This window comes from Bactrocera neohumeralis, chromosome 2 (assembly GCF_024586455.1).
Source record: "Bactrocera neohumeralis isolate Rockhampton chromosome 2, APGP_CSIRO_Bneo_wtdbg2-racon-allhic-juicebox.fasta_v2, whole genome shotgun sequence".
Lineage (NCBI taxonomy): Eukaryota > Metazoa > Arthropoda > Insecta > Diptera > Tephritidae > Bactrocera > Bactrocera neohumeralis.
The window spans coordinates 52,954,016-52,979,332 of record NC_065919.1 but is presented as its reverse complement, the minus strand read 5'-3'; the positions used below and the strand labels follow the sequence as shown (position 1 = coordinate 52,979,332).

Here is a 25,317-nt window from a genome sequence, read left to right as displayed (position 1 = left end):
TGTAAATCAAATTAAAACTATAATGAAATAATTCTCCAGAACTCATATACATTTGTTGAATCTTAGGATATTTATTACATTTTATGTCTATATTGTTTCTTTATATATTTTTAGATTTAAAAATGTTCAGCTCCGTAGTTTGTTCAGCTAATAGGTCTAAAAAAATTTCCATTTTTAAATTGCACATATTATTCTCCTCTTCAAGCGTTTTTATGCGTCGATTCAAACGTGTTACGTCATCGGTATCTGTTTTGCGAGTAGAATGTATCCATATTCCGTCAGCAAAACGCAACTCTTTGCTACCCAAATTAAGTGAAATACTTTTGAATTCATCTAAATCCTCACTAATAGCAGGACAACCGGTATTACAACGTGCCGAGCGTGGCGGTATTGGCTTTGATTCATATTTCTTCGTAAAGAGCGGCATTGTTTTAAAGCTAATTTGCACTATAACACATATGTATGTTTACAGAACACTAATGTAATTAAAATGTAATATCACAAGGCATGTTGTCATAACAACCTTAAATTTAGGAAGCACAAAACGCACACATTATTTGGGGGTTGCTTGAATTTGATTTGGTATATTTGACAAAGGATTAGGTGGCATGAAATTAGAGCGCACCGCGTAGTATGCGTAATTGTAAATTGCTAGCCACCAATTCAGGAGTAAATAAAAGAAATGTGCAATATAACATTGTTCAAATATGCCGGAAAAAGAAAACAAAACCGCATCATCGGACCATTACGTGTAAGTAAGCATTGTTCAAATTTATTAATTGCACAAAATCTCAAATGAAACACTTTTTCATAAGTGTCACAAAAACTTTTTTAGGCAATTAAATGAAATCAAGAAAACCTGTGAAAATCTAATCAGTCAAACCCAGACTGACTTGGAACTTTTTACGGTACGTCAAACGAAGCTTCTCAATACTTTATTATCCACTACATTTGTGCATTTATTGTTATTAAGTTTCTTGTATATCTCACTGTAAAAACCTGTCTGACGTAACTGACTCTCAAATGCAGCATGAACAGCTCCATTTAAGGAATCAAATAGAGGATATATTAGCCGAAAATAAAACAATAGATAAGAAGCTGGAAGCTCTTAAAACAACAACTGTCCAGATTACCGGAGAATCCAGGGATGATGCCACGAGGGAAAAGTTTACAAATGATGCATTACTGAATATTAAAAAGCAAATAGACTCTCTGGAAGCGGTGAGTTCAATCTTTAAACGCATCAAATCTAAAGAGTCCTGTTTAAAAACTGAAATGTAATTATTTTTTTAGGAAAACAATGAATTGAGGTCTCTAAATAAGAGCTCACGGAAAAGGATACAAATTCTCGAAAGTGAAATTCAAAATTATAGAAATTATTTATGTGAATCGAAAACCGTTTGTGAGGTAAAGTAACATGTTTATAATATATGTACATAGCTTCAAATTAGTGAAACTGTTTCGTTTTATCATTGTTAAATATGACTTAATGATTTTACATAAAACATAAGAAATATCAATACATATATTTGTTATATAAATATATAAATGGCATACGCATATATTTCTAAAGATGCAACGGATGTGTCAAACTTTGTAACAGCAATTTTATACTTGGTTTATAGTTTCCTTTAACAGGATGCTGCTCAAATAAATTATTCTCACAATGTTTATACTATAATATATACGACTTGGTTTCTATTACAGATAAAGCAAAAGTATGAAACTGCTATGTTAGTTCTGGAAAATACCATTCAAACACAAAAGACGCAAATTACAAAGCAAGCACAAGTCATCGAAAATCTATTCAAGCAAAAGGATCAGTTAAATAAACATATTAAAAACCTTGAACAAGGTATAATGCCAAGCTTGTTGAATAGTTACACATAATTTAATAATTTTTCACTGACAAGAATTTATTGTAACATTAATTTTAATCAGAAAAAGAAAGTTCAAACAGTGCAACTACAACGGCTACAATCGAAAAACTTAAAGCCAAACTTAATGAGTCAACACGTCAAACGAAGGAGCTTCAATTATCTCTAAAAATGGCTAAAAGCGTAATCGAAGAACGTTATGAGCGTGAAAAATGTGCCCTCCAAAAGGTACAAGAAGCGTTATCAATAGCTGAAGCAGCGGTGGTGGACAAGGAAGATGCACAGAAGCGAGAGCAAGTTGTTAAAGAGGAATGCGATAATTTGGCATCTACGATCGGACAAGTCATGGACGAAGCAGCAAAAAAAGTAGACCAGGACATGGATGAAATGCGTAGAAAGTTTAGTGAAAAAGAGCGTAGCCTTTTGGAATTTCAGTTGCATGTAAGTTATAAATAAAAAAAAAACTATAGAAATTATTATTTATAACACAAACGTTAATCAGATGAAGGAAGAAATAAAGAACCAAAAGAAGTTAAACCAAATACTGGAGACACGTTGTAACAGATTTCAACAAAAGTACAAAGACAGTATGAAGGAAGTTGAAAATTTAACACAACAGTTGGAAAGTGCAGTTAAAGCGTTGGTATGTAAAATCGACATTATCACAATTAAAAAAAAAAAAAAACAAATAACATTTTCTTAAAGGTTGAAATGGAGAATAAGATAAGCAAACAAGAAAATCTACAAAAAATATTAATGAAGTAAGTTATGAATATATTGTTGAAAGGTTAATAACTTTATTTAATGCAGGCGTGCCGAAGAAAAGGAAAATGTAATTCAGAATTATATTAAAACGAATACGAGATTGAAAGAGGAGTAAGCATACACAATTAATGATAAACCTACATAGTTATATAGTTGTTCTCAAGACATAGTTTTTTAGCTTACACTAGTAATTTGAGTTCAGTAAAATATCGCAAACCAGTTTACACACAGCTGAACCTGAACAGGGTATATTAAGTTGCTAAGAAGTTTGTGACCATGTATATCCCAGAAGGAAAAGTCGAAGACCTTATAACATATATATGTATGTATACAAATGTATATATAGAAATGATCAGCGTGACGTACCGATTTGATCATACCATGCTTATCTGTATAAGTATGTATATACAAAGTAGTATTCACGAAATTCTGCATGGATTATTGTAACTGCTGTCGTTATAGCGGCAGATAACATCCCTGATGTAATTTAAAGAAATGCTGCGAATAAAAGTCCGGGTTCGTCCCGGTTTCGTAGTCCCGACTGTTGTGGGAACGGATGGATGGATTAGAAAGACAATGCTACTATACCTGAATAAATTGTTCACATCGGATTATATTTATTTTTCTTTGTGAAGTGTGTTATAGCTTCCGTGCATCCAATGTTCATGTTTTTTCTTGTTATTAATTTCAAGTTGATTCAATTGCTTGAAAATGAGAATATGTAAAGATCTGTCGTTATAATGTATAAATATTTATTTTTGCAGATACAAAAATACGCTCTCGGACATAACAAAAAAATTTGAAATGCAAATTTATTATCTACAAAATGAAAATGCTAAACTCAGGGCTAAATAACATTTAAATTCAAAGGATAAATAATATTTATTGCAAGTTATGAATAAAACGTATACAAATTTATATTTAATTGTCTGTATTCTTTTATATTAAATGATAATACTTTTAAGCATTACAAATTTATAAGTGAAATAAACATAAATGTATATATTTTATACTTTTATAATAATGTGCTAAATATACGTGAATATCTACATTTAAGGGTTACGACATATGCATTTATGAACAATAAAATAAGATAAATATTTAAATAGATTGCGCATATCGTCCGGGAAATAAACTTGGAAACCAATAACTTAAATGGCTATTTTCTTCATCCTGCTCGTCTACCCAACATAAACCTTCACTTACTGTTTTATCGAGCGATTGCTTTGCGCGAAATTCGCTCCATCTACAATGAAAATTTTCACTTAAAAATATTTTACAGAAAAACCATGTATATCTTACCCCAGTTCTTCAGTTAGCATTTTTAGTGTTACGTAACCCTTTTCTGTATTGGAAGCAGCCGTTAGGATTTTAGTTTCATCCATACTCAGTTCACCTGGTATTGATTGCACCATGTATTTCCCCTTGCCCACTTTATATACCACAAAACTAACAAATTCTCTATAAGTATAGTATATACAAATAATTTTAAAATCCTCACCCGTTCCCAAATATACTTAATTTTTTTGATGCCATCAATATGTCTTCGTTTGTGATCTCTTGATGTACTGCACTCTGACCTCGAGCAGCTATAAGCCGCCTACGCAGTTCATTCAATTCCATTAATCCACCTGCAAATATATTAATATGGTTAATTAATGTTCAATCTAATTAGTAAAATTTGGAGTCAACATTTTATGTCAGTTCAAAATTATAAATATACAAAATTTAAATATTCTTTCAGAAAAACTACATGAATATCCTGAAGACTAATTAACGCAAAATCTGTCTCAACTTTTTCTACAACAAAAAATTGTATACAAAATTATATAAATTGCAATTAAAAACGATTATAACAACAATCACCGTGAAAGCTTTTAATTAAGATTATCGAAGAACACATAGCGACAAATTTTATCTTAAACATATTTTCGGTAGATTTTTAGTTACTCTAAATGTGTCAATTCGTATATTCTCTTAATTATAGGTGTTATTCTAATTAAACTATATTTACCAGTTTTATGATTAGCTGCTAAACAAACTTCGACGACCTGAACGCTTAACTCGTAATAAAAGTCGCCCATTCCAAGTACGCTCCAAAAGCCTTTGCCTGTAGCAAGAGGATCCACACCTATTGCCGCGCACATTTCCTGGAATTGTTTACGAAACTGAGAGTTCTTGCGAATGTCTGTCTTGTGTTTTACAGCAAATTCTTCCAGTTTTAAACGAAAAACTTCCATTTGTTTGGACATTTGTTCAATTTGTGATTCCTGTATATCACTGCCTTTGTCTTTATATTTTTCAGCAGCCAATTGCTGCTGTTGTATGGCTCCTAGTCCAGCTCGTCGACGCATTTCCAATAATTAAACTTATAAATTATAAAAATAAAATTGCTTAATATTTACAAATAAACCTAATTTATTTCCCTGTAAGATGGCGTTCACATGGGGACTCTTTTGTCGCTCATTATAGCTAAATTCTCTTTTGGTATCATTCTGTGCGTTCACACAAGAAAAAAGAGTCTAGAGTCCTTTTCACAAAATTTTCACCAATTGTGTGCGGTTCGGTTACGCGATACTTAGAGCGTATTGTATAGGTCATTTTTATGTTAGCCTCACCGTTAAATTTCCATGAATGTGGTAGAAGATTATGTATAATACCCGATATTAATATTTTCCACAACAAAAAACCCGTTTGGGCGATAGATAGTCACTGTTTGAACTGACAATAACTAAATGCAGAAAACAGCTGTTTGATCTTTACCAAGTTGCCACTTAGCTGTAATATATTTAATATTGTTGATATAATGGTGCGAATATGCACAACGTACAACTGCTAAACACAACTTATGCTCTGAATACATAGAGCGCGACAGACTGCAAGCGACATCTGACAAATATTAAAATGCACACGTTCTTATGGACACAGTTATTGAGACAGCTGCATAACTTTGTTCATAAGAATGTGTGTATATTAATATTTCAGCGCTGAACACATAGAGAGCGACAGACTGCAAACTACATCTGTCAAATATAAAAATACACACGTTCTTATGGGCAGTGTTATTTTGACAGCTGCACGACTACACGACTGCAGGCCGACAGTTGTCGTTCTCGCTAACTTCAATATCCTCCTATTTTTGCCAACGACAGTAGGACGACAGTAGAGTTGACAGTAGAATGGAAGATAGAAAGAGGGGGTAGAGTGGTGATGCCACTAATATGTAAAATGTAAAATTATTCACAGCTCTAACAAACTTGACGCTATTTTACAAATAAAAGCATAAAATAGCTATATTATAGCTCTATTATATCATTTGTAATAACAATTAATAATTTAAAGCAAAAGTATTTAACTATTTACATATTTTTTGCATAAAAAATTTAATTTTGAGCAAAATATTTAAATTTCATTGAAGTGAAAGGAATTAGTATGGCCACAACGAAATTGTGTACATACAAAATGGACAACTGCGTTGTTTTGTGTACATGCCGGCCATTGTGTTGTTGTTGCTTCTCAAAATGTACATGTAGTAAGTTGAACAACGACGTTTTCAGTTCACTGTCGTGCTGCTGCAGTCTGTCGCGCTCTATGTGTTCACCACTTGACAGATGTTGCTTGCAGTCTGTCGCGCTCTATGTGTTCAGTACATTATTGAGGAGGAAAGGTCAAGTGAGAGACAACTGAGGGACTAGTTCATGCTTGCAGATGGGCATGGCTGAATCAGAGCGTTACAATCTTCGTAGAAAACTTAAAATACCAGGTTAGGGTATAAAATGAGCCATGCAAATGTTAACCCACCTCTACATTGGAATCACTAAACAATAAATGTTCTTATAATTCGAAAAATAAATAAGCTATATTCGTAGATACACATTTACGTAGTAAAATTAAGTAGTACGTTTCGCAGTGGTTGTATTTAAAAATTTCAATTCAAATTCATTTGTGCAGAATACTTTTTTTTTTTAATTCTATACCATCATACTATAAAATAGGAACTCTATTCTAAATCCTTATGTATAACATGCCAACTGTACTGACACATAGATGACGCTCATCGAATTAAATCCATGATTTTTAGTTAACCCTAACCATTGAAAGGCGCGTGTATAAATTGGACAGGATTGGATTCGTTTTGAGTTAAGCAACTTTTGTTATTAAGAAAAAATGGATATAAATGAATTTCGAGGCAAACGGCAAATCTTACTAGAAAAATACAGAGTCGCTATAATCAGTGTATTACCTTTGAAGGGACCTATGTTAAATAAAAAAAAACGAATTTTGCCAAAAAAATGTGTTTCGCTATGGTAGACGGGGACTTTTCTATTGATCTTTTACGTGTATAAATACATCAAAACTTATCTGGCCGAGATGCAACTTAGTTTTATAATAGTAGTATGTAGATGTCTACTTTAGTCATTATTTGTATTTAAATAGATGTACTACTACTTTGCCTTGTAATATGTATGTATATTTATTTATTTACTCGATGTAAGTGCCTTTAACAACATCTGGTTGCAGTAAGCGGTTAATGCATTTCCTATGTAATTAATGATGTATTTTTGTGAAAATCTTTGCAAAACAAATTTCACTTTAAGGGCAAATTCGTATATAAAAACTTCTTTCTGTGCATTTCTTAGTCACATATTTTTATAAGAACATTATAACGCCATTCACACCACAATAAAGATGAATTTTTATAACGGTAAGACAAATACTTTAAAGTAATACTTGTTACATAAATAATACAACTATGGTTATACGGATGTGTTTACTTTCGCCAATGCAAGTAGCCCTCATGCTACTTCTGGCCTTGACTGCCCCAACAGCATTTGCAATGCTTGGAAATGGTCAACCTAAATGTACCACTCGGGAAGAAATTGATATTCGCATATTTCGTAACAATTGGGACCCAACTTCCTATTGGATATGCGAAGAACTGAACGAGCCGGCTATTTTAGGACGATGTCCCGAACAGATGGCCTATCTGGACAGCGTCAAGGACTGTGTTAGTTGGGACGACTGGCAATGGGAGCAACCTGCAGATCCTTTGACTATTGTAGAACAATCGTAATTCCTTTCAATTCAATGCTTGAATAAAAATAACAATTTCGGAATCCAGTGCGTTGTTGTTGTTTTAACGGAATATCTAATCCCCGTTAGGATTGTAAGGGTCACTTGTGTTGCTCCTTAACTGGGAGCATAAGCGTCTCACTGTGGAGGTGTTCTATGGGAGATATCAAAAGGCATCCCGACGTGGGCCGGAGTGCAGTGTTCTGACAGGTCTGAAGTTTCCTCATCTGCGTGCCACTGTGTCTCCAGTGCGTAAATGTGCTTCCTTAGAAATTTTGCAATAACCATATCTTATAAATGAACAAAAACTTACCTATCTAAATACCTATGCATATGTACATATGTATATGCCATCGTTGTAACATTTTGCAAACTATTTAACTCGTCATCTTATTAAAATATATAGCTTGGGTAGTATTAACGTTTATTTGTTGTCGCCAATTGGCTTATCTTTATGGCATTAATCTTACAAAGATGAGGAATGCGTACATTTTATAAACTCATAATAATGGTCTCCAAATTAAATAATTATAAAATTATAATATCAAATATTTCAATGCAGGAATATCTCACATACATACGTATATAGTAAAATTAGTTTGCTTGCATTTTTTCATATTACAATTAGAAACCAAATGGTAAAATTATTTTATTTTTCAAAACTTCACTCGTCAGTATTTGAATAAACCAAATTATAAATTATAATTACTATTTATTTTATTTTTATGTGGCAAACTACATATACATAATTTCATACATAAACGTTAAATATTCATAGCTGAAAAGTTTAGTAAAAATTTTGGGGAGGCTGTCGGATTAAGTGGTAGTAATAATAGTAGTGTATGGTTGAAAATGTTAATAGTATGTCTAATCGTCCATACTCTCATTTCTGTCAGGTGAGGCATTTCCATTTTTCGGTGACACAGACCGCGAACGGGAACGCGATTTGTTGTCTGGCGAGGCGGAGCGGTCGCTGAAACGTCACGAACATAAAAAATGTTAAAATTAGCAGGGATGCTTTGGAATTTTGAAAAAGGTAGTTGCGTGAGTTAGATTAATTTAACCAAAATACTCGAAATTAAATGCTTTTCAGAATATTATTTATTTCGGTTTAAAAGGACAGCAATCCAAAATAAACAAAAATAAGACGAAAATAGTAGTAAGAAAAGCGAAATAGAATAAAAAGAAATTAATTGAATCTTTAAAGTGCATGTATATGCTGACGTAAATGCTTACCGTGATCTGGAATCTCGTCGTGATTTAGATCGAGAGCGAGAACGAGATTCACGCTTCGACACTGACCTAGAACGTGAACGGGAGTCACGCTTAGGAGAGCGCGAATGTGAGCGGGACCTCGATTTAGATTTAGACTTGGATATTTCACGAGATTTGCTATAAAATACATAAACGAATTAATTTTTGGTATTAAAAAATCATTTTTGGGCGTATTTACTTAGAACGAGATCTCGAACGTGATTTCACTGGTGACTTTGACTTTGATCGCGCACCACGTGATTTGGAGCGACTACGAGATTTGGAGCGCGACCTTGATGAACGGCGGGACCTGGAGCGTGAACGTCTGCGAGAACGGGATCGTGAACGTGAACTCGAAGAACGAGACCTTCCACGTCCTCCACCACCACGACCTCCGCGACGATCTTCAACTAAAGTTATACGACGGCCATTCAACTCTGTATCATCCAGTTTTTCAATAGCAGTCTTCATGTCCGACAATGAGGCAAACTCCACAACGCTGTTAAATAAAGTTATTGATGAACTTTACGTTTTTATCAATGATTTTTACATCCTTACCCTTCATTGCGGCGTTGTTTATGTGCATCAGCATAAGTAACTTCTCCTGCTTGTCGCATGTAATCTTTCAGATCCTGATTACATTAACATGACCAATTTTTTCATTACCGAAAAGGGAAATATTAGGAAAAAGAGAACCTTTACTACATATATTTAACTTTATTCTTAAAAATCGGTTATGAAAGTAATGTAAAGAATTTGCTGAAGAAGCTAACAGTGAGTGTTGAACAAGAGCGGATTTTTGTAGAATGCGTCATTAATATTAGCCTTGTCGAATTCGTCGAGATATTCATGTTCCGTGTTACGTTTGTTCACAAGCCAAGTTCTCACATTTTCCTCTTTGGTTTAAGATCAAATCCAGTGTACAACACTCAGCTCAGAAAAGTTCAGGACTTCAGCAAATTATACTTGATCTCATCATGTCATCAGAAACATTTTACAGATGAGAACAAGTTAAATTAAAAAAAAGACTTTCTTTTGCATAAAACTATATCATATACATATATTAAATAATACGTTAAATGTATTGCAATTCTTACTTAATATCACATCAACAAAGTCGCTTTTTGTCAGTAATACTTTCACTGTATATCAAATGTATTTGTGACCTCAATATAAAGCGTGATCAACGTAGGCAGCGGTTGCATATGGTATGTGGCGCATAGGACCCTCAGATGTGTGTTCGAAATTTTTTCAAGTGTATAAAATCTCGGCAAATTGGCACTATTCAAATGCTCAAGTTAAGTCGCTTAATTAGTTACATCCAACGAATACGTAAATATATGCACCTCGTCTACCATCTTTTGTGAAATTTCGCACGCTTATCTCACGTAGACATTCTGGGTCGCAAAGATAACTCTAGTGTGACTATGCGGACGATAACGGTTTAGTCGAATCATTATTACTTCTTGAAGAGAAGCATCTGAACACAGACTCTGCAAGCACATAGGTACGTCACTCAAATGTATACTCGCTATAAAAAAGGACTTCCGGTAGCAATTTTTATAAGTGTGCCTCGTTGCGTTGTTGCACATGCGAACAAGAGGACCCAATCTATAAGTGGCTTACATTAGGGCCGCCATAAGACATCGGAAACCAGTTATGCCTTTTCGGAAATAATGTTTCTTCTACTGTAAATAAAGGGAAATGAGTTCAGACCTCCAGAATGGAGGTATGATGATGCACTCTCTTGACTGCCACCACCCATCAACATCGCATCTAGGTTTGACTGTTGGTTTGCTGATATTTTCTACGGTCCCTCATCACCAGAAAGAACTATTGGTAGGCCGGTTAGATACGGTTCAGTCGACGACATCGATGTTCTACATTAAGTACCACCTAAGCAGTAGACCAGTTATAGGACATCTTTTGCACGTCGCTAATTTTTGGTCAAGGAACAGATTTAATAGCCATAGTCAGAGCATATGAAAGCCTGGGAAGCACGTTTACTGAAGCCGTCAGAAGCGTCATTGGGAGCATTAGAAGCTCTATGGCACCACTCGCACACCATTCGTAATCGCAATCGTTCGGAAGGTTTGTCCGACAGGCTCTACGTTGGTACGACACTCTGTGATTATTTTGCAATCGCTATACGCTATAAGGAATTCGACAATTCTAAAATTAAATGATTTTTAATACATTTTACTTTCTTAATATATGTACCTAATTTTAAAAAACCAGCGCATTCAGTTTGTACATTTAAAAATTTCATATGCACCAGACATCGAACTATATAATTGCAAAGGCAGAAAATGATATATCGAATAATTGCGTTTCTTGTCCGCTTCTTCAGCTCATGTGCCTTCATAAGGTTGCTCTGACATCTGTCACGTTTCTTCTACCCATATTTTTATATTAAAGATGTTTTTTAACCCTATCTCTGTAAGTGCTCCAACGTCCTGGCTAAACATTTTTTAAGTGGTGGATGTGGTTGTTTATTTTTCCTTGCTCGAAGCCCAAAAAATTTATTAGAAGCGAATTATTCCCAAATTCGATTTTGCATTCGGTCGCATTAAAGAAACAACATCATGACCATCTCAGGAACCGGATGAATGTTAACAATCTACCTCCAAGAATGGCATTTTTGTTCGTGTGCCTTCATGTCCGAGTTCAGTCTCTTTTAAGAATTGGTATTGTAAGTGATTGCAATTAGGATGAGTCCTTATATATCTTTCACACTGCAATGGCCGCCTGTCCCGCCTTAAAATCAGGGAGGTCGCATGAGTTTTCAAGTGAGCAGCCAGCCAAGCCAAGCGGGTTGATTGCACTTGTACTCATAAACAGTTCACATAAATTCTTCTCAAATAAAGACTCTTAGCTTCATCTTTCAATCAAGGTGATGATTTGTCAGTCAACCCATTAGTGGCATTTCTTTCGTATAGAAAAAATAATTTATCGGATAACACCGGTCAATTAAGCATTTATAAACAAAGATACTATTTGAAGGAAATATAATTTATTGCAAATGTAGTTAAACAAAGAAGTACATGCTAAAGACGCAAAAAATTGTTAATCAAACTAAAAAAAATAACGAAAAAAAGGCCTCTAATCCTGTGACTTTATATATTCATTAAAACCATTATTAGCCGTGTTTATTTTGCATTCCCTTGTCACGTTTTAAGAATTGAATAAAAAAAAATAACCGACATGTATTGACCACACCCTTATAGGAATTAATTTAAAGCTAACCAAACTACCTTATTTAAAAGCGTTATATTAATAGATAAATATGTCACATACATCTCCTATATTAATAAAACATTTTGATACACAACGAATGTGCAGAACTTCTAAAGCTAGCACTGTACTATAAGCTTTGTGATAAAGTACATACCTGCCAACTAACGCGGCTCGATAAATTTTCCACAATTAGACGGTACTCTGTTCGTAGCGGCGGTCCATAACGAGAGGATGATCTGGAATTTTTGTTTCTGGTGAATAATTTAATGAATTTATAATTAGTTGTGACACTGCTGCTGTTACTGGACATGTATTTCTAATTATATTAAACATGTGTGGTTCAATGGACAACATAAAGCAGGGCAATTATAATAACAAATTCTGTTCATCAAAATACTAACAATTAGACTGCAGCAAGTTTTACAATGCAAAATCTATTATATACATATATATTTTCAATTTTAACAATCCCTTATTAGTCACAGATATATTGCCAGACAACAAATGCAAAGTTTATGTTTACACTTCCCTTGGATAAGGTAAAAAAAAAAATAAACCACCACAACACGACATTGTGATAACGCATAAAATTTGCAAAATCTCATCGGTTCTTTATTTGAAACGTTAGATTGGGACATTTACTTTTTAATTTCATTTAAATGTTGACTCATGTGGTTTCAACAAAAAAAAAAAATAAACCAGTTGGCCACAACGATTTAACGGCATTGTAGTTCTAACCTCATTTGCCGGCTTTACCCTTTTATGTGTCTATAAATATAATTATATATATGTACATATATCCAGCGTCATTTACTCATTCAACTAGGTTATAATGGGCAGAGTTCAAAGAACTTTTTGTGATATATTTGCCCTAACATATAGCAGTTTTTGTAAATACCATTTTTTTTCAATCCTTTTAATTTCAACATTTTTGTAGCAATTCTTGTGACAATGTGGAATGTTCGCAGTTTTGAAAAATCATGTCTACTCAGTATCAGTGCCTCTTTAGCAATTAATATTTTAACGATATAAATACAAATAGCACACACATAAAGTATAAAACAAACATATTTAAAATTATTTCTCAAAAACAACTTACTTATCATTATAACGACCACCACCACCGCGGCGCCCACCATATCGATCGTCATACCGGTCTCTATGACCACCACGAGCTGTACCTCTTGCAGGTTCGACAACAACTCTGCAACAACATACCGATCAAAAAAAAAAAAAGAACAACTTCACAATTTCAAGTAAGGTACCTTTCTCCTAACAATTCTTTCCCATTTAACTCATACACTGCATCATCCGCATCTCTGTAATCTTCGAATTCCTGAAAATTATAAAAAACTTAATACGTCGGCGCAATCAACAAAGTAAATCATAATATATATACATATATAGTATACCGAAAGTAACCTAAAATCGATTTAATTAAAAATAAGGCACACTTACCACGAAGCCATATCCATTTTTTAACAATATATCTCGCGTTCGTCCATAACCTTTAAAAAACCGCTCCAAATCTCTTTCACGAACTCCATACGGCAATCCACCGACGTAAACTCTTGAACCGACCATAATTGTCTGGGTGTGTTTCGTAGTATTCTAGGTATGAGAAAATAAGTACTTCAAAATTTGATATACATATATATAAAGGTGTTACAAAAAATGTCTAGTAATAAATTGGCAATTACAACGCAAATGTGGATCCAAAATGGACGCACAATAAAATATTTTACTGAATTGATTAACAGTCCTTTTGACTACGTTTCCAAATTGGCTATTACAAACGTTGCGTACCTTTTCTTAGGCCTGTTAGATCAATCCACAAATTATTAACTTCACTTTAATAACGTTATCACTTTTTTCCAACTCTATTCCACAGAAGAAAAATACAATCAAGCTCCTCGGCAATTAAAACGGAAATAGCCACTTTTCCACTGAACAGTTTGCACTAGAGAAAAATGGCGGTTTTCGCTTGGGTTCAGAGCTGCCACTTGTACGAAAATAGAAGCTTGTTAAGTGTACGATTACATGAAGCAACTTTTGTTGCTGATTCTCGGGCGATTCTCTTTTGCTGTTGCCCATTACCTTCACACGAGCAACTTGTGTTGCGCAACTCTGCTCGAGTTTTTTTCTCATTCTCTTTCACTTTACTTTAACCCATTGTCTACTCTTTACTTTAACCCATTGTCGCTTCTTTTTCCTTATAGGTATTTGGGCCACTGTATCACATACATATATTAATCAGCTCTGTCAATTAAGAAATACATTTTATTTATTAAAACAAAGATATATCACCCTTCTTACTATCGTCTGAATCAATTTGTATGGCTTCATCCATACATTTCACAATATCGTTAATTAATTCGATTTTTTCGTCATACTCCATTTTCTAAAATATTTATATTATATTATGTATATTTGTATACATATTTGCAAATTACTTACCAAAAGATGAAATTAAATTTTTTAAATATATTCAAAATATTAATTTCAAAAAAATATACGCAAATGCAACTATGTACTACGAAAGAAAGAACACGAATGCCGAAAAACGTCGCAGCGAACTGTTACGAATAAGAACACAAAGCGAGTTGCTGAACACGGGAAACTCGGCGCGATTCTCCTCTCCTCGTCGCCCCCTCGCCACTAAACTAAGAGTTGCCGCAACAAAAGTTGCTTCGTGTGATAAGGCTCTAAAGCGCATACAGTCAGTAAAAACAAAATATCCTTCAGTGCCACAAAATTGAATGTTCCTTATAGTGCCCATACACGAGCACACAAGTGCGTTCGATCGTTATGAATTCGTTTGCCCATACACGACACACAAATCCATTTTGCGTCCGTTCTTCACAGAGTTAAGATGTGCGACAGGCAAGCGGAACATTTCTTGGAATTTATTTCTAATGTAGCATTTTTATCTATTTCATGGAATTTCGTTAATAAGTTATTCCAACTTTTTTTTTCTTACACTATGTATGTATATACATATATGAGCGCTTAGGCAAAAAGCGAAAACTTTAAAGCGTGATTTCTCGGTTTTTCATTTTTACGATTATTCTTAATTGGCGGGCAGGATAGAAAAAAAACTAAACGTTGTATAGAATTGGGGCAAAGTTTATTATCATTGACATAAAATTATCTTATATTTAAACTAAAAAAAATATTAAGAAAAGTCAAGTTTTAACATATTTTTAAACAGCATAAAGTAAAATTCTTTTGATCAAAAGCCACTACTTATTAAATTTTTAATAAAATTTTAAATTTTACACTTTTTTTTGGAATTTTCTTAGTTTAAATTAATAAAAAATATGAATCTCTTTGAATTTTTTGTTTCCGATAGAAATTGCGACCTGCATCCTGCCCGCCGTCCGAAAAATGTACATGCGAGATGCATCGGGTAATTGCTTGCCAAAGGCAGAATATCAAAGATTTCGTATCCAAAAAATTTGTGAAAGATGTTCAAATATATAACTATAAAGCTTAGAAATTTCGATTGGATCAATTATTTCTTTCCCTCCCAAAAAAATCCTCAAATCCTTGAAGCCTCGAAAGCAGGCTCTCCCCTTAACTCTTGCCATTGTCCGCGATCTTCACTGTTCGGCGACACGAGAGAAATGAGATTTTGTGCGCCGACAACGCCATACACGATAAACATGTTCGCGCACCGATCGTAAAAAATCAAACATTTTCGCGAACATGGATCGGTACGCGAACAAGCCCATACACGATAAACCGCAAGCGCACACATACCGATCGAACGCACTTGTGTGCTCGTGTATGGGCGCTTTTACGGGGCATCTCGACAGGATAAAATTTATGTCATTGTAACTGTATTGCCGTGCCTACTGCCTGTAGAGACTTCATATTGCTTATGATAACAAATGCCCACATACAGATTTGGCAATGGCAATAGCAATAGATTTGACAGTTAGTATGCCATAAATTTTTGGCTGTCGAGATGCCCCGTTACAATTATATCTACTGAATTGATTCAAAGTAATAATGGATGTATGTCTCACGTTCAATATTTATTGTTACAATAAATCAATATTTATTGTTACAATTGGAACCGCACGTTCCTGCTACAACCTCAATATTTAAGGTATTCAATCCTATAAAATCTTTTTTTTTTTTTAAAGAACAATGTTAAAACAGGGTTTCCCTTTATTATTTATTAAATTTTTTGCTCGAGTTTACACACAGAATGTGCTAAACTTTCAATATTGATAGCGCTATTCATCATAGGCGATCTCGAATTCAAAATGTTGAAGTATTTTATGATATAGATCGCGATACATCAATATTGCACGCCAAATGTTCAAAAAACATCTCAATCTTTTATAGTCACCATTGACAACCGATGCTTGGTAATGTCTCGAAAATTTTTAATTGAAATTATTGAACTTTATGGTCAAGTTGTTTCATTAAGCTATAGCCTGCAAAATACGATGTAACAAGAAAAGTTTTAAGTATGTATCCTATGATAAGTCTGAAACATGCTTTCGAAATGTTTCCAAAACTATCGATAAATGATTACTTTACCGGCGTGTTTTTGCTTCCTTTTATCGTCGTTGAGTCGCCATTTTCGCAGGCAACGACAGCAGTATTGATTCAGTGCGCTTCGGTTTCGGTCAAAAATAATTTAATTATTATCCTTCGTGTAAAAGAAATTGCCATTGCCCTTGCAATTGATATACCCAATATCACATTTAGTTCCACGGTTTTAAAACATATATCTTAAATAAAAATGGCAGATGTTGAGAATGGAAACTCGAATGGCAATTACAACGATGAGGTAAGTAAATATTTTTGATTATTTTTTTTTACATATTAAAAGGTTAAGGTATCTAGTATTGTAGTGGCGAATAAAATAATTATTACAGTTACTACTAACATTGGTTAGAATTGCGGCGTCATTCTTGAGCGTCATGTGTTTAAACAAAATGGCGGACTATTTTTTTTATTACTGTCTCATATTGTTCGGTGTAAAATTTTTATAGATATTGTAATAATGTTCTGTATTTTGGAAGAAATATCTTAAAGTAATTACAATTGTTGACTATTTTATATTTACAGCCCATTACCGAGCCTGAGCAATTAAGAAAGCTTTTCATTGGTGGCTTAGATTACCGAACCACCGACGATGGCTTAAAAGCGCACTTTGAAAAATGGGGTAACATTGTTGACGTGGTTGTAATGAAAGACCCCAAAACAAAACGTTCCCGAGGTTTCGGTTTCATTACATATTCACAGTCATATATGATTGATAATGCTCAAAACGCTCGTCCTCATAAAATTGATGGACGTACCGTGGAACCTAAAAGGGCAGTACCGCGCCAAGACATTGACAGTCCAAATGCAGGTGCTACTGTTAAAAAATTGTTTGTAGGCGGTCTCCGTGATGACCATGACGAAGAGTGTTTACGAGAATACTTCAAGTCGTATGGTAATATTGTTGGAATCAATATTGTTGCGGACAAAGAAACCGGGAAGAAACGTGGGTTTGCCTTCATTGAATTTGACGACTACGATCCCGTCGATAAAATAATTTTACAAAAGAATCATACTATTAAAAATAAGGTTCTTGATGTAAAGAAGGCTATCGCTAAACAGGCAAGTAGTTTAAATTGTTACAAGTAATGAGAATTCCACTAAAATTTTGTTTTGGAAATCTCTGTAAATATAGGATATGGAACGTCAAGGAGGAGGAGGTGGAGGTGGACGTGGACAAGGAGGAAGAGGTGGCGGTCGTGGCGGTGACCGTAACAATCAAGGATGGGGTGGTAATAATAGACAAAACGGAGGAAATTGGGGTGGCAATAATTTTGGTAACAATGGAAACTTTGGAGGCAGCCAAAGTGGTCCAAGCGGCCCAGGTAACTGGAATAACCAGCCAGCACCTTGGAATAACCAGTCTGGTAATGACGGTGGCTGGAATAATGGGGGCGGATTTGGTGGTCCCGGAAATGGTGCCAGTAATGGCTGGAGTGGAAATAATGGGGGTGGCAATTTTGGTAGTGATTACCAACAAAGCTATGGTGGTGGTCCTCAAAGGGGAAACAACTTCGGAAATAATCGCTCCACACCTTATAATCAATACAACAAAGGTAATAACTTTAACAAAATGTAATATGCATAAAAATAAAATCAATTTCATAAAGCAGGAAACGTGGGTGGACAAAGTGGTGGTTTTGGCGGGAATAATTACAACACTGGTGGAGGCCCAAGTGGTGGCAACATGGGTGGTGGTAACCGAAGATATTAAAAATTGAGGTAAGATGTTTTCTCGGTTTATAAATATGATTTATTACATAGTGATTTTATTATCAATTATACCACAATTTTTTTCCTACCATCAGCCAATTTTGTTAATATGTATTATATTTTTTTTTTAAGAAAAATAGTTGCAAAATATTGTTACTCATATAGTAATAAGTGTATGGAAATTTATTTGTTTATAACAATTTTTCTTTTTTTGTAAATAGGTAAAGTACATAGTACAATTTCAAACAGAGAGACAGGCAGTCTAGGCACAGGCAGGCAGGCAGGAAGAGAAATGAAATAAGATGAATAACAGATAATGCAGACAACTGCAGTCCAAACGCAAATCTACATTTGTATAGGCAAATAAGGAAATTTATACAGAAAAACTAAATATTTTATTTGACATTCACACAAGTACAAAGGAACCATAAAACCCGAATATTTGTAGTGAACAAAATTATTTAAATGTAACCCACTACATATAAAACACATAATACCATAGAATACCCCATAAATGAAAAAGTACACTTTATACGTACTTTGATCGTTTTTCATATTCTGTGTATTAAAAACACCTGTCTTAACATCTTTCAATTTTTACTATAATTTTACTTGTAAGACATTTATAAGTTCTCATAAAACGCATTTAATAATTAAAAGTATTAAATATGATACAGCATAATTTTGAGAAAATTAGACGAAAATAAACATCATGAAGAAACAGAATCTGCTTAACACCACCATTTGAGTTACCCTTATAATTCTAGTTATAGTTTTTAAATTATAAACAAAACTTGTTAAAACAGTATAATAAATTGATGTAAGCGTGAAATCAATAAGGAATTCTTCAAAAGTTTAACCACGTAACAGGTTATATTACAAAGTTTTTTGGATGTACTCTTGATTGGTAAAATATTTGTAAGAACATATGGGTACATCTTTTTCTGCGACTCAACATCAGGACTACAAAAAAAGTAATTAATATGTATATGAGGTAGTGCAAGCCATACACTCTACTCTTAGTTTGAGTTATAGCACAACATTCGCAACAACAAGTAGCCTTAAATGTTACTAATTATTGTATACGTATTTTTTACAAGACTTGGTGTACAGAATTCACATTTTACTATAAGCGCGCTAAGTACGTCGAAGGATGCCGAGATGTGGTTTTATCATTCTACGCTCCGAATACTAAGAGGGCTTCAATAATACCAAAGGTAGGTAGTAGATTAAAACATTTTAATAATTTTATTTTACAAATAAAGTATTAAAAAAAGAAAACAAATTGTGTTTTGTCAATAACGGGTTTTGTCGTGAGATTGTGGTGAGTTTCAATTTACCTTTGAATTATGGACCAAACCTTAGAATTTAACTCTGAATTGGTTAGTTTTTTTTGTTAAGTAAACGAACTTGGAAGTAAAAATCTCACAGAAGCAGGATAATTATAGCAAAGGTAGAGAAAAAAAAATTACCATCCCTGACATACCGAATGTATGTCCTGCATGCAACGAGTCTCCGCACGACACTGACCACCTCTTTGCATGCCCCACGAACCCTACTCATCTAACACCCTCCTCCTTTAGTCCGACCCCGTCGAAACAGCATGTTTCTTGGGCCTCCTGTTTGATGACATCGACGACAACACAAATGACACTTATCATCCCAACGGGGATTGAATTTCCGTTAAAACAACAACAAAAAAATTGCCATCACCATCGTGCAACGAGTCGCCGCATGTGGTGCCATAGAATACCCCATTTAACACCACTCTCCTATGGTCCACCCCCCCTCAAAACATTACGTCTTCTGGGCCTGTCGTTAGATGACTTCCGGGACTAAATAACCCCTAAAACAACCAATATATAAATTGGTACTTAACCCGGCTAGAGTAGATAGCCACAATAAAGTTATACTAATTTTATCAATAATAAACCAAGGAATATAAAGTAATTTATTAGTAACAATATGTGATTGTAAAAAAATAGTGGAAACTTAATTTAATGGTGTACTCCAAACTTTTTTACAGGATGGGCAATTCGATTTTCGTTTTAAAAATGTTCGTATGCATTCCTTGTGAACTTTAATTTCACAGCGATCACATTTTATGTCCTAAGGATATCAGAATTATATATTTTGTCTAATATAGCCATTATGTTTAAATCTTACCCATAAAACTACATTCTTACAAAGCGGACAATCTTTGATGTAATCAGAAAAATGTGTTTTCAAATGGCTCGCATATTCAACTAACATACGGGGTCCGAAAAATATTTTATCGTCTTTTTCCAGAAAGTAACCTTGTTGTGTCCACTTTGTTATCAAATCTTGAACGCGCATTTTTGTTAAATCCTTTTTGACAGTTTGAGGAAGGTTCGGCAAATTATACATATCAACCCACGAAATGCCGTAGTCTTCTTGAACAGCCATAGTCTCTAACAGCTTTGCGAAATACAACTGATCCGCTTCACGATAATGGTGCTGAAGTTTGCTCGCGGGTGTTTCAAACGTTAGACCAAATACCAAATATTCCTTTCCAAGCAATGGATGTTTTACGAATTTTAATTCCTGATTACATTCTTTTAAATCGCTGTTTATTTCTTTTACTAAGTTTTTCACATTGTCCAATATAGCAGTATCATCATCTGCAAAATCTAGTTTAAGTAATTTAGCAATTACACAAACAAATATACAAACATGATTGAGAAATTGGCTCAAGTATTTCAGTAACTTGTTCCAAGCTTAAGCTGCCGTGGTTCATACAAGCTTGCAAAAAGAGTTTTTTTACTTCACTTCGCATTTCAAATTTATAAATATACGCGGCTGATTAAATAGGTATGTGTAAGTAAAGGTAAACAATGTTTATATGATGAATCATCGTGTAAAATATCGTATATCGATTTACATTATCAGCAGGCAATTGTTATTATCTTGAAAAACTTAATCTCTAATTTTATCAGGGGCCATATTTTTAATGACGACGCATATGTCACAGTAGTTACCAGAATAGCCTGAAATTTTATCTTGTTACTTTAACAGTGCAACCTGTAAGATAATATGTACTTCCATACAAAAATATAGAACATATATATATTTAAAATTTCGACGTCATTCAGCTATTAATTAATTAAGATAAAAAATGCCCACACAAAACTATTGCCAACGACATTGGTAATAATTCCGCCGTTGATCGGCAATAATAATTGCCCATGGAAATGCGGCGTAATTTAAAATATAAATTAAAATTCATTTAGTAAGAAAATTTGTTTTAGTAAAAAACCTCAAAACAAATTTGATAAAAATCCCTTACAAGAAATGGACCTTAACAATAATAAACCATCATCAATACAAAAACTAATTTCTCTCTTTCTCGACCTAGCCTTCCATAAATTCGAAGGTAGATACATGTATACATATGTATTTACATACATGCATTAAAAAGTTTAGGGATTTTTAATAATAATAATTATGTAAGAATGAATTACGTACCTATGCTCATATATACATGTAAGATTAAATAATGTGTAGGTATAGTATGTACCCTATATATTATAACTTTTGTCACATATCTTAAGTACTGTACCATGTACTTGTACTCTTTTGTATCTGTATACATACATATGTACATAAGTATATGCCATTTAAGTTGTTGGTGTTGTAGCGGCAGAAAACATTCCAGAGATAAATACAAGGAATGGTATTTTAATCTACATTTTTAATTGCTTATGTACATTTACTTAATGTACAAAGATTTTTGTACGAACTTTGCATTTTCATTTTTTCCGAATTTATTTTTTTTATAAAAGCTACATACATACTTACATATAAAAAATTTAATTTAATTAAAAAAAAACGTTTTATATGTACATATGTATATACTCATGAAAGAAATGAATAATTGAAGGTAAAATTTGTCGAATGATAAATACTCATACATACAAAATTATACCCAAATTTAAGCATTTAAAATATATTTTGAAAATACATTAATTTTTATAATTGTTTGGCAAAACTTTTAATAATTTTATGTTTGGTTTATTTACATAATATATGTATGTATGTATGCTTATTATAGTTGCGCTATTCACAAACTAAAAATCCTCTGAGCTCATTGGAAGTAATCATGACTTAATGCCTGTAAATAGAATGGGAAATTTTATAAATTGAAAAATAATAATATTAAAGGCGTAGAATATTCAAAATTATCAAAAAATGTAAAAATGCGTTTTATACAAAAATAAAATGAAATGTATAAATACATATATTAAATACAAAATACCAGTGCACAGATCATTAACATATTAATAATGCTAAATGAGATTTGTAATGCTTACTTCAGTTGCTGTTAGGCGGTTCTTCGGATTATACACTACTAAGTTCGATACCAAATTAATTTCAACAGCGTGTGTGCAACTAGGAAAAAGGTTATCCCAGTGAATTCCAACTGCCTTTGGAAATCTTTAAGTAAAAAAACATGAATACAAAGAAATAACAGCTTTTGTACCACAAGGAGTAAACGCTAAAATCAGTTTGGAGAAATTTTGGGTATAGTATTCTTCTTGGTATTACAAAAGTACTAATATAGAATATTTGAGTGAGAGTATTGCAACTGTAAGAACAGCTCAAATATCGTAAATCGACTTTGGCGGTTTTTGCTGCGGCACACAGAGTTAAACATATTTAAACTTGAATATAATGATTTTGAATTTGTTGAATTACCGAATTTTGTCGTAATCGGGTAATAAATTAATATCTGGCCATTCATTGAGTCTGGGGCTACCCAGTGTTCTTATTACGAGTGCCAGTTGCTCGATATCAGTTGCTCCCTAATACAAAAATTAGAAATCACAAAAGCGTTAAATATTTTCTACAATGTTGTTTACGTACAGAAAATAGTGGCACTCCTCGAAGCATTTCCGCAAACACACAGCCTGCTGCCCACATGTCCACTGCTGGACCATACTTTTGACTGCCCCATAATATCTCCGGAGCTCTATACCAGCGCGTAGAAACTTGTGGTGAATATAGTTTATTTTCATCTTTTGGAAAATGTAAACGAGCTAAACCAAAATCAGCAATTTTAAGTTTTTCATCCTCGCTTAGAAGCAGGTTGGCTGGTTTTATATCCTGCCAATTAGAATGGATTTAAATACGAAATTTGTTTTAAATACGGAATTTAAGTCACACAGTACTGACTAGTACACATATAAATTACGTCTCTAATTCATTACTTAAACTGACACTTACTCTATGCATGATACCCATATTGTGCAGATATTCGATTCCTTTAAGCATCATTAATGTAAATTTACGAATTTGCTGTCTACTTAGTGGTTCGATTTCGTTTCTGAGTTTTCCATATAAGGTTTCTGGCATATATTCCAATACCAGCGACAGTCCGGTTAAGTCTGGATATATGTCAATAATTGATACTATCTAGAGTTAAGTAATATGTACAAATTGGATATAATAATTATTTGTACTGAAGAATCTTTATACTTACATATTCCGATTGACATAGTTGCAATGTTTTTATTTCGCGCAAAGTATTTAGTGAAATATTTCCAAATTTATTTTTCAATGCAACCTTTTTAATAGCTACAGGCTTTTGTCGTTGCAGATCGATTGCTTTAAAGACGTAGCCGTGCACTCCTTCACCAATTTTCTCCAACATTTTGAAACGACTTGGCGCATAATCCTCCATTCTTCAACCACTACTCATATTTGACTATGGAAAATCAAAAAAAAAAAAAAAATACAAATTGTTCGAATCGCATTAAGACAATGTTGATTGACCTTTTGTTATTGCATTTGTAACATATTGTAATGTTACCAAGGCAATTCATTAGCAGTTCAGTTCAGTGCTATACATTCAACCCTTAAACCCTTTCTATGCCCAAAGTGAAAAAACCGCCAAATTCAATTTCAGACAAGACATAACTGAGGCTACAACTTAGCCATTTAAGATATCAAAATGTTGGTGTTAAAAAGCAAAACAAGAAAAGTCTTTAACTTCGGCTGTACCGAAGCTATAATACCTAGTTGAATTTTTATAGCATTAAGGGGCTTAAAAAGGTCATTATCTTGATATTAACCGGGCACTTTGTTTGGCAACTATATGCTATAGTGTTCCGATCTGAACAATTTGTTCGCAGATTTTAGTTTTGTCTTGAACAATATGATATGATCAAAAAATTCGAAATTGGGTGTTTCATTGATTACCATCAATTCCTTTAAGGTTTTGTTATCAGATATAACCCAGTTTTAACCAATATTTAAATTCTGTTTCACTCATGTTTCATTTTATAACGTGTTTCTTTCTTTCCCCTGTAAATTTCCAAAAATGTTGTTACGTTATTTTGCATTTTAGGTGACAATATACTTTATAAGGTCTCCGACGCTAACTCTGGGTGTTACAAACTTCTTGGCACACTCAGAAAACCCAGAGTATAAATGTGAGTCGGTGCTTTAAATGTAAAATTTTAAGTGCTTCGAAATTTTTCAAAACCAAGTTTAGCTCTTATTTTTAGTCAGTTAATAGTAATCACTGATACATTACCTCGATTAAATAACAACAAATTTGAGATGTTTTTCTTTTTTATATAATTTTGTATATTTAATGTGACGTTTGCTTTAACATTCAAATTTAGAATATTATTTTTATTTTAGAAGCTCCATCGAATTGTCCAACAATTTTACAACCGAAAAATACTCACAATGATGATTTGATGTAATTATTTCCTGTTTAGCATAAGTATGTAAATAAATATACATTACTGTTATTAGTTTATTTTTGGGTAAAGAGCTCGTGGTAATGTCAAAATAAAGCGCATGCTCT

At 33.4% G+C, this 25,317-nt stretch overlaps 7 protein-coding genes across 16 annotated transcripts; 2 read left to right on the top strand and 5 right to left on the bottom strand.

Annotated features, from left to right (window-relative positions):
- Positions 1 to 47: 47 nt before the first annotated feature.
- Positions 48 to 430, bottom strand: LOC126754699 (protein chibby homolog 1). The gene has a single exon (XM_050466811.1). It carries the CDS (start codon positions 425 to 427, stop codon positions 101 to 103), a length of 327 nt encoding a protein of 108 aa, XP_050322768.1. The 5' UTR covers positions 428 to 430; the 3' UTR covers positions 48 to 100.
- A 178-nt stretch (positions 431 to 608) lies between these two features.
- Positions 609 to 3,567, top strand: LOC126754354 (centrosomal protein of 55 kDa). Of its 5 annotated transcripts, none has more exons than XM_050466499.1 (10): positions 609 to 751; positions 836 to 908; positions 1,030 to 1,221; positions 1,294 to 1,407; positions 1,708 to 1,855; positions 1,942 to 2,318; positions 2,380 to 2,520; positions 2,583 to 2,638; positions 2,688 to 2,753; positions 3,407 to 3,567. In XM_050466499.1, exons 1-10 carry the CDS (start codon positions 708 to 710, stop codon positions 3,495 to 3,497), a joined length of 1,302 nt encoding a protein of 433 aa, XP_050322456.1. In that variant the 5' UTR covers positions 609 to 707; the 3' UTR covers positions 3,498 to 3,567. The 5 variants fall into 5 exon arrangements, with proteins under 5 accessions (XP_050322456.1, XP_050322286.1, XP_050322369.1 ...); XM_050466329.1 differs by having other exon boundaries at positions 634 to 755; XM_050466656.1 differs by having other exon boundaries at positions 734 to 751; positions 974 to 1,221.
- Positions 3,568 to 3,717: 150 nt separating this feature from the next.
- Positions 3,718 to 5,225, bottom strand: LOC126754613 (vacuolar-sorting protein SNF8). Its single transcript, XM_050466758.1, has 4 exons — positions 4,657 to 5,225; positions 4,144 to 4,273; positions 3,945 to 4,091; positions 3,718 to 3,888 (listed from the first exon to the last, which is right to left on the bottom strand). The coding sequence occupies exons 1-4, from the start codon at positions 4,994 to 4,996 to the stop codon at positions 3,744 to 3,746; spliced, it is 762 nt and encodes a 253-aa protein (XP_050322715.1). The 5' UTR covers positions 4,997 to 5,225; the 3' UTR covers positions 3,718 to 3,743.
- Positions 5,226 to 8,122: 2,897 nt separating this feature from the next.
- On the bottom strand, positions 8,123 to 14,149 carry LOC126751376 (serine-arginine protein 55). Of its 4 annotated transcripts, none has more exons than XM_050461595.1 (9): positions 14,013 to 14,147; positions 13,665 to 13,817; positions 13,472 to 13,542; positions 13,306 to 13,410; positions 12,361 to 12,457; positions 9,528 to 9,601; positions 9,169 to 9,468; positions 8,952 to 9,107; positions 8,123 to 8,688 (listed from the first exon to the last, which is right to left on the bottom strand). In XM_050461595.1, exons 2-9 carry the CDS (start codon positions 13,788 to 13,790, stop codon positions 8,583 to 8,585), a joined length of 1,035 nt encoding a protein of 344 aa, XP_050317552.1. In that variant the 5' UTR covers positions 13,791 to 13,817; positions 14,013 to 14,147; the 3' UTR covers positions 8,123 to 8,582. The 4 variants fall into 4 exon arrangements, 3 of the variants coding, with proteins under 3 accessions (XP_050317552.1, XP_050317559.1, XP_050317567.1); XM_050461602.1 differs by having other exon boundaries at positions 12,361 to 12,442; XM_050461610.1 differs by having other exon boundaries at positions 8,501 to 8,800.
- A 2,635-nt stretch (positions 14,150 to 16,784) lies between these two features.
- Positions 16,785 to 19,321, top strand: LOC126750795 (heterogeneous nuclear ribonucleoprotein 87F-like). 2 transcript variants are annotated; one of them, XM_050460522.1, is made up of 5 exons: positions 16,785 to 17,013; positions 17,295 to 17,831; positions 17,905 to 18,325; positions 18,380 to 18,491; positions 18,704 to 19,321. In XM_050460522.1, the coding sequence occupies exons 1-4, from the start codon at positions 16,966 to 16,968 to the stop codon at positions 18,481 to 18,483; spliced, it is 1,110 nt and encodes a 369-aa protein (XP_050316479.1). In that variant the 5' UTR covers positions 16,785 to 16,965; the 3' UTR covers positions 18,484 to 18,491; positions 18,704 to 19,321. The 2 variants fall into 2 exon arrangements, with proteins under 2 accessions (XP_050316479.1, XP_050316480.1); XM_050460523.1 differs by having other exon boundaries at positions 16,786 to 17,013; positions 18,383 to 18,491.
- Positions 19,322 to 20,398: 1,077 nt separating this feature from the next.
- Positions 20,399 to 22,288, bottom strand: LOC126750797 (non-structural maintenance of chromosomes element 1 homolog). The gene is made up of 3 exons (XM_050460526.1): positions 21,177 to 22,288; positions 20,649 to 21,124; positions 20,399 to 20,591 (listed from the first exon to the last, which is right to left on the bottom strand). Exons 1-3 carry the CDS (start codon positions 21,277 to 21,279, stop codon positions 20,475 to 20,477), a joined length of 696 nt encoding a protein of 231 aa, XP_050316483.1. The 5' UTR covers positions 21,280 to 22,288; the 3' UTR covers positions 20,399 to 20,474.
- Positions 22,289 to 22,417: 129 nt separating this feature from the next.
- Positions 22,418 to 25,293, bottom strand: LOC126750796 (cyclin-dependent kinase 20). 2 transcript variants are annotated; one of them, XM_050460525.1, is made up of 7 exons: positions 25,196 to 25,293; positions 23,983 to 24,207; positions 23,727 to 23,915; positions 23,367 to 23,606; positions 23,199 to 23,305; positions 22,814 to 22,937; positions 22,418 to 22,614 (listed from the first exon to the last, which is right to left on the bottom strand). In XM_050460525.1, the coding sequence occupies exons 2-7, from the start codon at positions 24,181 to 24,183 to the stop codon at positions 22,588 to 22,590; spliced, it is 888 nt and encodes a 295-aa protein (XP_050316482.1). In that variant the 5' UTR covers positions 24,184 to 24,207; positions 25,196 to 25,293; the 3' UTR covers positions 22,418 to 22,587. The 2 variants fall into 2 exon arrangements, with proteins under 2 accessions (XP_050316482.1, XP_050316481.1); XM_050460524.1 differs by having other exon boundaries at positions 25,039 to 25,277.
- Positions 25,294 to 25,317: the final 24 nt, after the last annotated feature.

What these genes read in the sequence shown, in the direction of transcription:
- LOC126754699 (XM_050466811.1), bottom strand. Translation starts at nt 427, where the DNA reads ATGCCGCTCTTTACGAAGAAATATGAATCAAAGCCAATACCGCCACGC.
- LOC126754613 (XM_050466758.1), bottom strand. Translation starts at nt 4,996, where the DNA reads ATGCGTCGACGAGCTGGACTAGGAGCCATACAACAGCAGCAATTGGCT. An exon ending in AGCAGCTAATCATAAAACTG is followed by an intron (nt 4,274 to 4,656) that starts GTAAATATAGTT and finishes ATATATTTGCAG; the next exon opens with GTGGATTAATGGAATTGAAT. An exon ending in TTAAGTATATTTGGGAACGG is followed by an intron (nt 4,092 to 4,143) that starts GTGAGGATTTTA and finishes AGAATTTGTTAG; the next exon opens with TTTTGTGGTATATAAAGTGG.
- LOC126750796 (XM_050460525.1), bottom strand. Translation starts at nt 24,183, where the DNA reads ATGGAGGATTATGCGCCAAGTCGTTTCAAAATGTTGGAGAAAATTGGT. An exon ending in GAGGAGTGCCACTATTTTCT is followed by an intron (nt 23,306 to 23,366) that starts GTACGTAAACAA and finishes TTTTTGTATTAG; the next exon opens with GGAGCAACTGATATCGAGCA. An exon ending in ACCGCCTAACAGCAACTGAA is followed by an intron (nt 22,615 to 22,813) that starts GTAAGCATTACA and finishes TTCTATTTACAG; the next exon opens with GCATTAAGTCATGATTACTT.
- LOC126750797 (XM_050460526.1), bottom strand. Translation starts at nt 21,279, where the DNA reads ATGCGAAGTGAAGTAAAAAAACTCTTTTTGCAAGCTTGTATGAACCAC. An exon ending in TGAGCCAATTTCTCAATCAT is followed by an intron (nt 21,125 to 21,176) that starts GTTTGTATATTT and finishes TAGATTTTGCAG; the next exon opens with ATGATGATACTGCTATATTG. An exon ending in GTAAGAATGTAGTTTTATGG is followed by an intron (nt 20,592 to 20,648) that starts GTAAGATTTAAA and finishes TGATATCCTTAG; the next exon opens with GACATAAAATGTGATCGCTG.
- LOC126754354 (XM_050466329.1), top strand. Translation starts at nt 634, where the DNA reads ATGCGTAATTGTAAATTGCTAGCCACCAATTCAGGAGTAAATAAAAGA. An exon ending in TATTAAAAACCTTGAACAAG is followed by an intron (nt 1,856 to 1,941) that starts GTATAATGCCAA and finishes AATTTTAATCAG; the next exon opens with AAAAAGAAAGTTCAAACAGT. An exon ending in CTACAAAAAATATTAATGAA is followed by an intron (nt 2,639 to 2,687) that starts GTAAGTTATGAA and finishes TATTTAATGCAG; the next exon opens with GCGTGCCGAAGAAAAGGAAA.
- LOC126751376 (XM_050461595.1), bottom strand. Translation starts at nt 13,790, where the DNA reads ATGGTCGGTTCAAGAGTTTACGTCGGTGGATTGCCGTATGGAGTTCGT. An exon ending in AAAGAATTGTTAGGAGAAAG is followed by an intron (nt 13,411 to 13,471) that starts GTACCTTACTTG and finishes ATGTTGTTGCAG; the next exon opens with AGTTGTTGTCGAACCTGCAA. An exon ending in GGTGGTCGTTATAATGATAA is followed by an intron (nt 12,458 to 13,305) that starts GTAAGTTGTTTT and finishes ATTATTCACCAG; the next exon opens with AAACAAAAATTCCAGATCAT.
- LOC126750795 (XM_050460522.1), top strand. Translation starts at nt 16,966, where the DNA reads ATGGCAGATGTTGAGAATGGAAACTCGAATGGCAATTACAACGATGAG. An exon ending in ATGGCAATTACAACGATGAG is followed by an intron (nt 17,014 to 17,294) that starts GTAAGTAAATAT and finishes TTATATTTACAG; the next exon opens with CCCATTACCGAGCCTGAGCA. An exon ending in TTATAATCAATACAACAAAG is followed by an intron (nt 18,326 to 18,379) that starts GTAATAACTTTA and finishes AATTTCATAAAG; the next exon opens with CAGGAAACGTGGGTGGACAA.